Here is a 15,053-nt window from a genome sequence, read left to right on the forward strand (position 1 = left end):
GATGCCAGCTGGTGCAGCCTTGGGTAATCCTTTGAGTAGCTGTTTACAGGCGAGATGTCTATGAATTTGTCTAATCCATTTTTAAAGCTGATGATACTGTCTGCCTTCACAACCTCCTGTCACAGAAAGATCCAGAAGCTCAGAGCCTGGCAAAGTACTTTATCTACCCAGTCACAGCTCTACGGACTAAGGCTCAAGCAAAAAAAATGGGAGTAATAATAAGAAAAAACACTGAGATACTAACTCTGAAAAATCCATGACTCCTGGTTTGCCCATTCATTCAGAAAGCTGACACACTCTACCTGTTTCCCTGCTGTCAAGTGCTTAACACTAACGTACCACACAGATACAAAACTAAACACCTTAGATAGACTAAGTTATCTGAAATATGTATTTTAAAAGATGAAGTTTTAAAAAATAAAGCAGTGCTGAATATCCAAATTTATGTATTTAACAGTATGTTTACAATATTTTCAGCAATGCAAATTCATTAACAGGACTTGCAAGCATTACCCTTTTTTCAAATTGGTACTCTAATGATACAGAAATACACTTTGAAGGGGAGATACTTCTTCTCTAGAAGATTACAGAACTCTTTTTTTCCATGTAACCTTTCCAATGACAGCACTAAAATACAGAATTAGTTTGAGTTATAACAATTACTGCTGCAATTTGAAAGCCTGTCATGTTTTAGATGCAATAGAATGGTATTAACCAATTTAAACTGAAAATTATATGGTAACTTAGTAATTGCATGTTTATGTGACATACTTGGAAATATTAGTTCAGAATTAATTTCTGCATTTACAATTCACTTTAGCAATAATACTGTAACACTTGTAAACAACAGGGTTCCAGCATGTGCTAAGACAGTATGCTGCTGTTACTAGGTTTTCAGGACAATTTCACTTCAGATTAGAGAGGAATGGTGTTGCTAGAGCTCTGCTAAAACTTGGAGGGGTGGGAAGGGAAGGGAGGATATCTTAACTCACAGCTTGTTCATTTAAAGTGCTTAGTAAAATTTTACACACACAAGTGCACAAAATATAAAATGCACAGTTTTATATTAGACCACTGCTACAACAAACAAATCTAGCCTGCAAGCACAATACAACATTTGAAAGGAAGAAAAAATGGGGAAACAAGTCACCACATCTGGAAACATTCAAATGCATGCTTACAGTTAACTGCTTATTGTTTCACAATGATTTCTGAACACCCAAAGATGCCAAATCATCCTCCACAGCACATAGGGTAGTTATTAATAATATCAGGAATTGAAATGAAAGAGATATTAAGAGAAAGAAACAAACATACCAAATCTAGAACAGAGATTGCTGGCACAGCAGTCTGCTGCAGGTAGTAAGAAAGGGGGGAAAAAAGAAAGATGCACAGTGAAAACAAAGATAGGTTAGACTTGAGCGATATCAAAAGCATCTTCTTTTATTTGATAAGTCAGCTGCTTTAGAATGAGGAACTGAAATGACATAATCCTGAAACACACATACGAGACAATAAATAAAATTTTTTAATGAATATTGGTTTGACTCATTGAAAACCTTGTTATTTCTCCAGTGATGCTACTTACTGCATCACTAGTAGTATGACAGTGAAATGCAACCAAAATGCAAAAATTACTTCAGTTCAAGACAATTTTTTTCTTTTAAAAATGTTCCAAAATGCTGAAAGAACTTTATGCACAAATAGTATTTTAAATCCAGCACTCACAGAGAAGACTGATATAATGTTATGCAATACAACTGGCTTTCTGTTAATGACATATAGCTCTTTTAGCCTTGCTGCAGTAAAATTTTACATACAGTGTTTTTTAAAATGGCAGTTTTACTTAGATTTTTTAATGCCCATAGGTAACTGCCTATCTGCTACAAATTACGTTAGCAATGCTGGGCTTTAATGCAACCTGTTTGCCAAAAATATATTTAGCTTTTCCTTTCTTCAGTTTCCAAGTCTGAGGTATCTATTGTTTTACACAGTAATAAAGTGAGCCACAAGAAAAAAGGAAAGGAATGCAGACTGCAGCAAATACAAGAGTAAGTTTAGGAAATCAAGCTGCCGAAACAATCCTGAACTCCCAATATTGCTCAAGTTGATAGCTATTTCTGAATGTCAGAATAATTATGTACAAACATTTCTCAAGAATTAAAAATTGCTTATTACAGAATTAAGTCAACTTTCCGAGATAAACAAACAGAAGACATGCAGTGTATTACAGAGCTAGTTTTCAAGCCTGTCAAAGTATAGCTATTAGTGTGTAACTTTGATATCTGGGCTACTATTCAGAAAAGAAAAAAGTTTTCCTATAGAAATTTCCCAGAGACAACAGCCATTAGCAGAGTAATAAAAACATCATACTGTTCAGTTGCATTATCTTATTAGATATATGATGAGCTTTCACAGCACTGAAGGCTAGGGTAAGCAAACCTTGTCAGATACTGATTAAACTGGACACCATGCAAAATCTGGGAATGTATGAGCTGGAGCCCTAGACAGGGTGTATCCAAAACCACATGGCTCAGCCTAACGCTCCCCTCCAGCACTGCTGGGGTCACTTGGTAGTAGAGGTAGCAGCTGCCTTATGCCCCAGCCTCTCCTTGCAGAAGACCAGCAAAGTAAAACCTCAGTTCAGCTCACTGTTTCCTGGAAGAAGCATGCAGTCAGTGTTGGTGTTCAGGTCCAAGACTATAAATAAGAACACTTAAGAGATAAATATATTGGGAGGGGGGAGGAGTGGGAGACAGAAAAAACCCACACTACTCCTGATTCTCCTAGAGACTTTCATTATTTCAAACGTTTTTGTTTACCTTCCTATAAGCAAATTCCTGCCACATTTAACCTTCTAATCCTACTCCAGCTACATAGCAAAATCCCTTTATTCAAAGGGAGTTTCCCCACCACCAGAAAAGTAAATTCCACTGCCAACGTGGTTCTGTAATAGGCAGCTATGATACTTTCTTAATACATCGCTTAACTGGTGAAGCCACTGTAAGGTAGCAATTTTAAAATTCAAGGCATTTAAGAAAGCTTCATCCCCCTTTACCCTGTAAGAACATCAAAATACTCTAACAAAGCCAGAGAACCCACCAAGATATACATTCACAATACTTTTGTTTAGAAAGGATTATCCCTTTTTACCCTTGCTCTTCTTTCTGCCTCCAGTCGCTGCATGATGAGCATAGTATCCACATCATCATCCTCCTCTTCATCATCATCTTCATCCTTTTGCTTTGATTCTTGCAGTCGCTTTTGGAACTGCCACTCAAGCATGAGTTTGCGCAGGCGGTCATTTTCTTCTGCTGTACGATCAGGCTTGTTCTGAAGTTCCTGAATCTCTTTACTCAGCATGTCCACAATGTGCATCTGTTGCTGCTTCTCCAGTTTCTCCTTAGCATCCCGTTTCCAGGGATCTGGAGAGAGGCTATCACTAGAGGACAGTTCTTCCTTGCTGATAGTAATGTACTGCAGATCTCTCCGCTCAATAGTCCGAGGCTGCTGCTGAGGCTGCAACTCTCGAATAACTGTTTCTTGAGACCTTTGCAAAGTTGAAGGTTTTTCTGATTTCACTGGTTGAAGGGAAACAGGGGGAACCACAGGCTGAGGAGGAATTAGTGGCTGAGAACGCATTTGACCCAGTTTTCTCTCCTGCTCACGACGTTTCCTCTCTCGTTCTTCTTCCAAACGTGCCTTTTCCTTTTCATACCACCTCTGGTGCTCTTCTCTTTTTTTACGCTCAGCAGCAGCTACCTGAGAAGATGCTTGTGCTCCTACCTGATTTGGAGGAGGAGGGGGAGGCAGAGGCAAATCCATTTGTAGTTCATCAAATTCAGCTGCATAATGCACTGGAGGAGGCGGTGGTGGAGGGGGAAGATCTGTTCTGATGGGCTGGGAAATGGCCACTGGAGTTGGCTGGCTAGTAGCTGGAGTTTTCCAACGGCCAGGTCCACTTTTAGTTAAACAAGAACCAGGTGAGACTGGTTTGGATGAATGGTTCAGGTGTTCTTGGCTAGATGTGCTAGAATCCACAGATGAATTCATCCACTGATCACTGTCTGACTTCCGATCAATGTACTCTACATCCTTCCGTATAACAACTTCCAAACGATTCCTCTCTGGCTGGAAAACTTTATCTCTAAGTTCTTCCTGGGAACGAGCCACACGCTGGAAAAAATTAAACAAGGCATTTATTTCATAGTCCATCTATATTAAACATATTTGAAAATGGCTCACGAACCACATTCTTATTACTGAAGGTAATTACTTGTAGTGAATTTCAGCATTTCCATGCCCAGTAAGTTTCCCAAAACCAACAATAAAATATTCTTCTCAGTCCATTTAACTCATTCAAGTCATGGAAGAGTGCAACCTCTGAAATGCCTGGAAACCCAGACTGGGAGAAGGATGAATGCAAAGTGGAGCTTAAGCTGAAAACCTCCCCAGCTCAGACAAAGTCTCAGGACTACCCCTGACACCCCACCCCCGACGCGAGCACCAGAGTACTGGCAGCTTGGAAAAGACATACCAGCTCTGGCATTCAGCCTCCAGCTGGCTTGACTGAACATTTTTCCTACTGGGAAGGCAAACTGAAAGGCTGCTGAGGGAGAGACAAGGGAGGCGCTGCCCAACCTCCTCCACTAACAGGCGAGATGGCCAGCAGGAAGCTCTCCTTACGATAGTGCCATTCATGGGCATGGCGCCTGGGCAGTCAGGTTGAATTCTACCTGCTCTGGGGGCTTCGTTGTATTGGCCTACACTTCTGCTGCTTTTTTACAGCGTCAAACACCAAGTGTCTTTTTATTCAAGCTCAGGGTCTCACTACACTCTATAAACTCCTGAAGAGGAATCCTGGACCGTAAACAAGGCTTATCAAATTTGTTAATGATTTTCTTGAAGCAAATATTCATACTTTGAATGTTAGGAACTACTAAGCACTGAACATATAATGTACTAATTATCAACAACTGACAGAAGACTAACAATGCAAGCTCCTTTTCTTTTTCCTCTGTCAGTGACCTTAACTGTGACCTCTAAAGAATGCTGTCTTTGAGATAAACAAGCGTATTTTTTATGCTCTATTAGTCCAGCAGAGCTGAACACACAGCTATTTGTGTTAGATTTGCTGTAGAGATGCACCTAGCCAAACAGTTTGCTAATGCCTTCAGAACAGAAAACAAGCATTTCACGTGAGACCATAGCTTATGGCAGCTGTTTTTTTACAAGCCCAGTTCTCACCGTAAGATTAAAAGGAATTTTTTTTTTCAAGGTTTATTTTCCTCTTATTTTCAAATGAAAAGAACTGTTGTATGGTGGAAAAAAAAACTGTGTCCATGTGAAGTGCTTGTAAGGAGATAAAGCTAGTAATTTGCTTTATGAAAACGACTTTTTTGCTCTGCATTCAACTTTAACACCATAGCTTAAATTCGGTATCTGTCAACAACCTTAACAGATGGTGTTAATCTCACCAGTTTTAACCACCTCTTCTAAGCTACACTTAAGCTTGTCTTAAGCAGAGGAGAGATGCATGTCCAGGCAGCAATTCATCCCATTAAGACAAATGGGTAGGAACAATCCTCTGGAGTTTCTAGCTTCCCCCTGTCCCATCAGTGACAGAGAGAGCTTAGACATTAATTATGCAGCTAAGATTAGGTGAGGTGAAACCACAAGACACAAAGGCATTAAGCACAGAAATTCAGCAAAATATTTCCATAGCTATATGCCACAGTCATCATCGAATCCTAGAATGGTTTGAGTTGGAAGGAACCTTAAAGATCATCTAGTTCCAACCCCCCAGGGTGGGCAGGGACATACCACACCAGAGCAGGTTGCTCAAAGCCCCAGGTAATCTAATTTGCAGCATTCTCCTTCAAAATTACCATTCTACTTTGAGTATAACTTCTATTTTATTAACAGATGAAATAATTAGAATTTCCTATCTACTACTGGAAAAAGAAAGCTTTAGGCTTTTATCTGACTGACTTTTTACTGAATTCACTTGCCAATACATGTGTGAGTAATCAATAATCAATCATCACTTTGCTTCTATGACACAAGCTCAAAGTAATTTTCATGACACTGCTTTTCCAAAAGTAAACCATACTGAGCCTGCTATAAGGCTCTGCTTTTATCACAGATGAAGAAACAAAGAAAAAAAAAAAGTCCCTCTATATTTTCAAGTCCCTGGTGGATTAGAGAAAAAGATGATGCAGTGACTGGATTTAGTAGATCTAGATTTAATTTCCTGTATGGATTTGAGTAAAGTCCTCAATTACAAAGCACTGAACAACATTATTTTTTGAATTTATAAAGGTACAGTGAGGGTAAATTCATTTCAGTCAAGAAGCAGCTGCACTCTGATAGTAGATGCAACTTAAAAAAAAATTAACAAAGAGCAGGGAATGTGTTTCAGTGAAGTCCCTGGGTAAGTCTCAAAGTCCTGTTTTATTTCATTTTTAATACCTCACTTTGTCACTTGAACAATGCACCCTGCAGGCAAAGAGTTTTTGCTACTTAAACCTTCTTGGAAGAGTGAAAGGCTTAGTTTGCTTTTCAGAAAACCACAAAACATTTTACATGACAAACATTACTACCATTTACAGTCCCTTACCTCTAAAAGGGGGATTAAAACATCCCAGATAACAGGTCTGAAGAACATAAGTTCTACAGAGGAGAGGGGAAAAAGAAAAAAAAAAAAAAAAAAAAAAAAAGAGAAGGGTTTCCAAATCCAAGCCAATCTTGGCAAAAGCACAGTTGCTCCCCCTCCCGTCCTCAACAGCTCAGAGATTATAGAGAGTTGGCTGTTCTGCCAAAATGTCTCCAGTAGTTGGGGAGTGGAAGGCAAGGAGTTTCTTTCTGTTTTTTTCTTATATTGAAATAAATTACTTCTCACCTGCATTGTATTATTGATTGAATGATTGCTTTCTGCCTGGACCTGTGGTTTTTCTTCATAGTTTGGCCACTGACTCTGAGCTGGACCCATTCGATCCTGGGACTTTGAGGCTGGAAATGTGAAATATTCTCTAGTGTAGGTCTGTGTTGGGATGGGGTAAGCTTCAGGTCGTGGGGGCAGAGTCTGTTCCTAGGAAAGGTAGAAAAGACATAGGTAGAACTTTCTAATCACACAGATCTGTACAGAATATTCTTCTCAACATGCATTTTCCAAATGTTTTCTTTGGGTTCATTAAGAGCATTATTTGTCTGGAACAGGAGATAAAGAGATTGTCTAGTATCAAATATAATTGTGGTTATGACTCATGTTTTTATGGTTTGAAAACAAGTACACAACATTGTCCAAACCAAAGAAATCACAATGACAACTTCATGAACAAAACGTAATAAAATCACTCAAAGCTGTCTCATTCTTTCATTAGCTGCAATAAGCAAAACCCCCACTCAGTCACTAGCACCCGCATTATGTTCAAATAGTTGAGAAAGACACTGGTTTAACTCAAACACACTGACACTATTGATAGCTAAGAAAAGCTTAATAGCCAGCATTTTGCTTGCCACTTCTAACCTCTGTACAAAGATTCCCAGTAGAGACTGAGGTTATTTTGGTGGTCGTTCCAGACGCATAAGCATTCTTTCCCCCGGGGCTTGGAGGCTGATCTGTTGGAAAGTTAAAGGAAGTGTTTACGTGACTGTTAATAGTAATTTACATAACTTAATAAAATAATAATATTAACAAAGTAACCATCATTTTTCCTTTGACCATTTCTAACAAAAGGCTTGCTCCAAATGTTACTGTTATATTGCCATTTTAAACTTAACCCATTTTAAAAAACATTCAACAGCCTCCAAGACTAGTGGAGAAGGTATCTACCCCTAAAAGAAGGATAATCTTACTTACTTGCTACATTGGGACTGGAGCGATGATCAGCTCTGTTCTTCATTAATCTGTCATCTCCTGGCAGCTTCTTTGGTTCACTGTACTCCGTCCATGGCAGCTGAGGGCTCTCAGGTGACCCATTTTGAGTGGAGTTATTATACAGCTCAAAACCTTCACTCTTTGGTCGGGGTTTACCTGAGCCACGGCGGTCAGAAACTGTAACAGTTGGATATGTATTTTCCCCCTTTCACTTATATTAACTACTGTCTAGCATATTAGTTTTCAAACTGGAGCTACTTTGCATTTATAATTAAAAACGAGTTCCCAGTAAAGCAAACGCTAGATTTTAAAATCTTTACTTCTTCAGATACATGATCCCATTCTTGCATCAACTATACAGGATTCCTTTGATTTGTATGTTTCAAAAGGAACCACGATATTTGGAAAAGCCAAATGTGCTTCACTGTAAAGTCTCCTGCTGAATCTTACAGGCATATGGCATCTAGGATGGTATTTTAAACTGTGATAATAAGGATTTATTCTTTTAACCCATTCTCTTCTATACAGCAGCACTACCCTGTATGTAGAAAAGGTCTTCCTTTATACAATTATTTCCTTTCTAACATTCTTTTACATAAGACTTAAATATGTCTTTTGGAGTTAGTACACTGAAATAGGATCATAAAATAGAACATTGGAGAAAAATCCAAGAACTTCCTACGATCAGACACAGATACTTAAAAAGAAATGTTCCAATATTTCTAATCTAAAAAGAAATAAAAATTCAATGGCAAAACATGTTTTAGAGGCTTCTGTTTCTATTTATTTCTCTCTTAGTAATTACATTGCCCTCACTGGTTACATATTCCAAAAGGAGGAGAGAAGCTTTTATGAAAGGGACAGAAAAGCCTCTGAAGTTTAATGCCCTTTGTATTCATTATATTCCATTTCTTAGAATAAAAATTACTTCAAAACAGAACTGTGTTTCAACGCATCATTTAATTTTAAAGGTATATATGCAAAGCCTTTATTAATTATTAGACTAGCATAATTGAAAATATTTAAAAAACACAAAGTTTTGAGGAGATGCTTCTTTTCTGTGCAACTGTTTTTATTTTCTGATTTAATATCTTGTAATATTTAGCAATCTACTGTGAATTATTGTATTTTCTGCATTAGAAGACCTAAACAGCTATTATTGACATTAAAAATACTAGCATTTTTACCTCTTTGCATCATTGGGGATGGCTGATTAAGTAGGGTTGCCAGACCATGGTAAATTGCTCCTTGTTTTGCTACTTCTAGTGTTACCACAGAGCCTGTCCTAGTCATAAGTTCTGCTGCCCTGCAATAAAAGCCAAAGCAAATAAACCAAAATAGAATTAGGCACTGTATTAATTAGTTCTCCTTATAATCAGTTTGTATGCAATGATTTCTCATGTTTATTCTAGTAATCATTTGTTTGCAAAACACTCTCTTGATTAATACTCTAAAATCACTTCGAAAAACAATCAGAAGACTATGACTAGCAGGTACGTGTATTAAACAGACAACACCTCGAGGCAAGTACTGCTTCCAATTTCTGCAGCTCAAGGTCATCAACCAAAATATTTAAAATCAGAGCTAAATACATTTTGCTCCAAACTGAAGCCCAAGTGTGTAATACAATCTCATCTAGATGGATAACCCATATAATATACAGAAAATACGATACAAACAGTTGAACTTGTTACTAAGGTTAGTAACAGGCAGTTACAAAAAGCCAAGAAAAAGCCTAACATGTAAAAAACTTGAGCTTCAGCCCTTTACAGTAAATTATCACTCTAGCTTTTTCTTCATGTAAAGACACACGAGGAAAGCATTCTGTACCTTTCCTGGGACAGGCCCACCAAACTTCGACCGTCCACACTGAGCAACTGATCCCCTGCAGCCAGACGACCATCCTAATTACATATTCAAGAGAGAAGAAAATTCATACACCAATGCTAACATGGTCGAAATTAAAACAATTATTCACACATACTAGTAAACAAAGGATTTAAAAGCATTTCCAAAGGATCTTTCTACGTTTGAACTTCTGCTATTTAAGAGTATTACTAACCACATCTGCAGCACCTCCTTTCACAACAGACTTGACGTATATTCCAAGTTTGTCTTGACCAGCACCCTACAGAGAAAGAGGCATTAATTCATTACATTTATATTTGATCTTTTAAGCATTCCACAAGTGTTAATCAGAATTTTACATGCCTAGGTAAACCTCTAAGTTCTCATTACTTGTATATGTTCCCAAACTGGAAAAAAAACAATTATTAAAAACCAATTATACAAAGAGGAGTTACATTCATTTAAAGTAAAAAAGAAAAATTTAATATTAGGCCTACTTAACCTGCAATCATTGCTAGAAGCAAAGAATATTTGGTCTTAATGCAAGTTTGTATAAGGAAAAATGCATTAACCAAAACTTATACTTTAGAAGTTTGTTCAAATCCCCTTCAAATAAGAAATACCTATTTGCACTTTTATATGCATGTTATTCATTTTTTTATACCTGTACGTAGTATGTTCCAAAAGACTACACTGTTTCCCTTGCTAATACCCAAATGAAACAAGGTAAATTGCAGATTACAAGAAAAAGGAATAGAAATGCTTTTTACACTCATTAGGACTGTAAAGCAGCCAGTGTAAAGAAACAGCGACTCTAGTTTTACAACAAACAAGTAAATTAGATACTATAATTAATAATTCTTTTAGAGTTGACAGAGCCAATACTTAAGCCTACTGCAAAACCATGCAATTTTGTTCATAAAACATCTGCCTCAAAGTACTCAAATTTTAAAAGGACTGTTAACAGTGAACTTATTGCCAGACAACAGATTCAAGACAAGAGAACATAAGCATCTATTCAAGCCATGCTGCTGCAGCATCCACATGCTCCAAATTACAAGGCATCACATAGATCAGTCTAAATGTTAGCATTGCAAACCTTTAAACTGTCACTTACAATGTAAGATAATTACTTGTGATTTCATTATCTACGATAGCAAATGGTGCCATTTTACTCTGCAAGTCACTTGGAAGAGGAGTACTAAGTTATCAACAGAATACAGTTTTTAATGGAACACCATTTTCTAAATCAACCTCCCAAGTTACTTTAATACCAACTATGCAAATTCCTTTTTTTCTTCCCCCCAGCTTTTCCAACGCTTCCCCCTCCCCATCCTTTTTCTTTTGGCAGCAAAAGCATTCATTGCCCCCACCATTCTAAGTAAAATAAAAATCAAGGTGAAGATTATTCAAAAGCTAGTGTTATAGATCGTTTTCTAGGCAGGTGAAGGACCTAACTTTTATTCATTAAATCTTGAGTTAATCCCAAATGTTTACTCAAAAGCCACAAAAAAAGGAATGACTTTGAGCCCCATGATTCCAGATTAACATTTTACATGCTCACATTTTTCATAATAATTGTTTAACCTGTATTTAAAGAAAAAAGGAAATAATATGCAAAAAATAAGCAAAGTAAGGACACTATTTGTCTGGAAAGCATGTAAGGGCAATTTAAAAAATTTTAAATTGGGGGGGGGGGGGGCGGTTTGTGTTTTCTTAAAGGGCTCTACAGAAACACGTAGGTAACTACAGAATGATTTTAACTTTACACCAGAAAAGTCAGTTAAAAGTTATAAGAAATACAAGTCAGAAGACAGCTAGATGAATATAATGAAAAATGAAAACATGCTTCACAGATCTCCGTTTTTCCCCCAAGGAACCAGGAACACGTGGGGAAGTATGATCTGCTTGACATAACACCTAGACTTCCAGGACACGTGTGGCAAGATCTCTTACCAGGAGTAAGACCCGGAGGTGACACGGCATAAGATGGAACTTGTCCTTGTATATTAATAACTAGTTTAACAATGAACAGGAAGTTACCTATTTTCAGAAGGACTGGAAGTGCTCAGAGAAGCCCTAAATGTGCTGTTCACAATGAGCATAAGTGTTCCAAGAAAAGGACAAAAAATAATGCAACTACATTTGCCATTTAGAAAATATATCAGGTAAGTTAAAACCAAGAGTTGGAGAAGGATCACATGACACTGTACACTAGAGCAATAATGGGGGAAAACATTTAATTTGTCCCAATTGAGTTGAAACCTTCTGTTTAAGCCTGTGACATGTACACTGGTTTGCAGCCAATGATGAGATAAACATTTGCAATTGCACAGATACCCATATAACTTCTAAACTGGCTTTAATGCCTTGATAAAGATCTTTTTAGTTGCTTTTTTCAGAGCTATCTTCACAGGTCAGCTTAACTATATGGAAGCAAACAGAACTAGTAGAAAAGAACAATCAAAACATAAACCACTACGGTCACCAAACATCTAAAAGGTTCACATTTAGAAAATTGTTTATAATTCTGATTATTCTGAGTCCAGAGGATAACAAGGAAGACCAGAAACATGGAATAGTTTCCTTGACAGAACCAACTAAATAGACATAGCTCCTCATCTTAGCAACAATTAAGGAAGTGAAGGTCTATGGGATTATGAGTGGCAAAGACTGGGTTATTTATCATCTCTCATCAGCAGACAAAGCTTTCTTATTCATGCTATTAGCTAGCATATTGAAAAAAAAAATAACAGAAAACAGCCCGCCCCACACAAAACAACAACAACAAAAAGAAACAACCCAAACAAAAAAAGCCCACAAACAAACAAAAAAACAAAAATGCATTTTCCACAGGATCTTATGATTAAATTGGGAAACTGCCAGGAACAAGACTGCTGGGGATGCCAAAGTGTAAATGTGTAAAAAAAGATCACAGATTCATTACATGGCCCTTCAAGGGCTTTCAGAAAAAAAACGATAAGAGATACAATACACTCTGAAGGCAATTCTGACATTATAGAAAGGTCAAAGCTAGACAGAACCATCTGACACTTGTTTTGTTATGTTATTTGGCTGAACACCCCACACCTGGAGGATATCGGATAGATGGATTTTTGCTCTGAGTACAACTGTTCTTATACTCTAAGCCTTACAGTAACTTTTCATTATGATGTGAAGGAATTGACATTTTACTCTTTGTTCCTTCTTTTTTCATGCTTTTTTAAAGCCTATACAGTTTGTCAACCCCTTTCCTGCTCCTTTAAGAAAAGTTACGAGCAGATGTGCTAGCTCTTAAAAAATTTTGAAGGAATAAGAAATGATTTGAAATAAATCTCCATTGAAATTACATTTAAAAAAATCTTTATCAGCTACCACATCGACTCACATATAATTAGGACAAATGAGCTTCTTCTCTGCCTACTTCACATGCCATTTAGTATGCTTCTCACAACATGCTTGTGCTGTCAGTTATGCTAGGGAAGACCTCTCTGTAAGCAACCTCGAAGTTAACTCATCATCTTCCTTCAACTTTTACCCTAAACTTTAGAGTTTAGACTTAATTTTGCTTCAGTTCCACCTTCCAGATGACTGCATTAGAAGGAAATGTACAGTTATTAAAAACACAGAATCTTAATATATGGTTAGACATGCATACTGAACTCCACATTGAGTGACATTGTCATGCACATCACAGATTTTTTCTCCTATCACCACAATAAAACATGTTTATTTGTAAACTGATTATTAACCTACTTTTTTTTTTCCAAAGGAACTTGAATGTTTACCTAACTAAACTATTTCCCCACAAACAAAACAGAGCAATGACATTTGTGTATCAGTAACCATAATACTGTGAACATTCTTTTCAGTTAACTTTATTTTCTCCAATCCCAAGTAACAAAAGCATGTGTACCTATAAAGCTGTTAGTTTCAACAGAAAAACACAACTGTAGAGGAGTTAGATTGTGGAAAACAACGTAGTAAGCATAAAAAGATGGTTTATACCCTGGAGATTAATGAACCTGTAGCCTATTTTCTCAAAAAAAAAAAAAAAAAAAAAAAAAAGACAACTACAAAATCCCCAAACCTTTACAAGTATTTTTCAATAAATAACGTAGAAAATCCTAAAAGAAAAGAAAGAGCCTCACCTATAGTAGCAAACACTCTAGTGCTACCAGTCTACCAGTCTGTTTTTCTTTCACAGTTGAGTCAATGCTTTCCCACAATCCTAGCAGAAAAGGGAAACAACAGTACCCTTTTAAGAAAAATCTGGGAAATCCTTTCCCTTAAGTAATAATTCAAGGAAAACTTCCAAGGTGTGTAAATCAAAAGACACCACAAACCTACTGATAGTTCTTATTGCTTCCAAATTAGCAGCTAAACTTCTTAGTCAGTTTTCAAGTGGGAATCCCACTTGAACAAAACAATTGCAATCACTGTATCAAAAGTGATCAACACAGGCTTCTGTTCACCTGAATGGGAACCTGAGTTCCAAAACAACTGAAAAACCAGAACAGTCACATAAATAGAGATCCTCACACAGAGAAAGCAAATTACAAATGGGGAGGGGGGGAAGGTAACAGCATATCAAGTCTATCTTCATTTTAAGCTTTTAATAGCCTGCACAGCAAGCACACCGAAAAGACACTTCCCAACTTGGCCAAGGCCAACCCATTACCCTCCTAAACCTAAAAAATTCAAATTATCCTAATCTGAGCAACAGATGGAGATGAAAACCTCAACTCAAAATACTCTGTTAGAGAAGCCAGAACAACTTTACTTATGTAATTGCACAACAGGATTAAAATTTCCCTTTTTTTTTTTTTTCCAGGAAGCTTAATTAGCGCTCTGAGTAAAAACTAAAAAATAAACTTCTCCATGTTTGAGATTATGCATCTTTAAGATGAATGTACGTAGCCAATGCATGTGGGAAAGTGAAGAAAACAACTATGTTCAAGTACTCAGAATGAAGCTATGCATTTGCATGAGATGCAATACCTGAATAAATGTGTTGTGAGTTTTTTTTAATAATCCTGCACTTGTCTTAAGAGGTATTTTAACATTTTAAAACAGCAAAAGTTGAAAGATGTTAACGTATTGCACTTGCAAGTTTGGCATGTGCTTCAGTTTAGTTAGGGTATGAGAGTAATTAATCCTAAAATTGCTGTGATCTTCAGTGATTTACAGGTTGCTGCAGGAATTCTGTGACAATTGAGAATATTCTCTCACATTTAGATGGAATTTTAACAGATCTTCTAATCTTACTTAGGAGGTAAACGTAAACTCAGGATACTTCTGCATAAAGAAGTCTGGTTAGAATGCT

The 15,053-nt window shown here is 37.0% G+C and overlaps 1 protein-coding gene across 22 annotated transcripts in view; it reads right to left on the minus strand.

The window, feature by feature from the left end:
* The window catches only part of AFDN (afadin, adherens junction formation factor), a 125,783-nt gene that overhangs the window by 12,845 nt on the left and 97,885 nt on the right, over window positions 1–15,053 (minus strand). For 13 of the 22 annotated variants that reach the window (XM_051615272.1, XM_051615267.1, XM_051615265.1 and 10 more), the window contains 7 exons: window positions 9,942–10,007; window positions 9,710–9,783; window positions 9,067–9,185; window positions 7,862–8,056; window positions 7,529–7,620; window positions 6,902–7,090; window positions 3,154–4,176 (listed from right to left, as the gene is read on the minus strand). In XM_051615272.1, coding sequence (XP_051471232.1) covers window positions 3,154–4,176; window positions 6,902–7,090; window positions 7,529–7,620; window positions 7,862–8,056; window positions 9,067–9,185; window positions 9,710–9,783; window positions 9,942–10,007 — 1,758 coding nt within the window. Of the gene's footprint in view, window positions 1–1,317; window positions 1,354–3,153; window positions 4,177–6,901; window positions 7,091–7,528; window positions 7,621–7,861; window positions 8,057–9,066; window positions 9,186–9,709; window positions 9,784–9,941; window positions 10,008–15,053 lie in introns of all 22 variants that reach the window. The other 9 variants (XM_051615250.1, XM_051615259.1, XM_051615256.1 and 6 more) reach the window with 2 other exon arrangements.

This window comes from Apus apus, chromosome 3 (assembly GCF_020740795.1).
Source record: "Apus apus isolate bApuApu2 chromosome 3, bApuApu2.pri.cur, whole genome shotgun sequence".
Classification (NCBI taxonomy): domain Eukaryota; kingdom Metazoa; phylum Chordata; class Aves; order Apodiformes; family Apodidae; genus Apus; species Apus apus.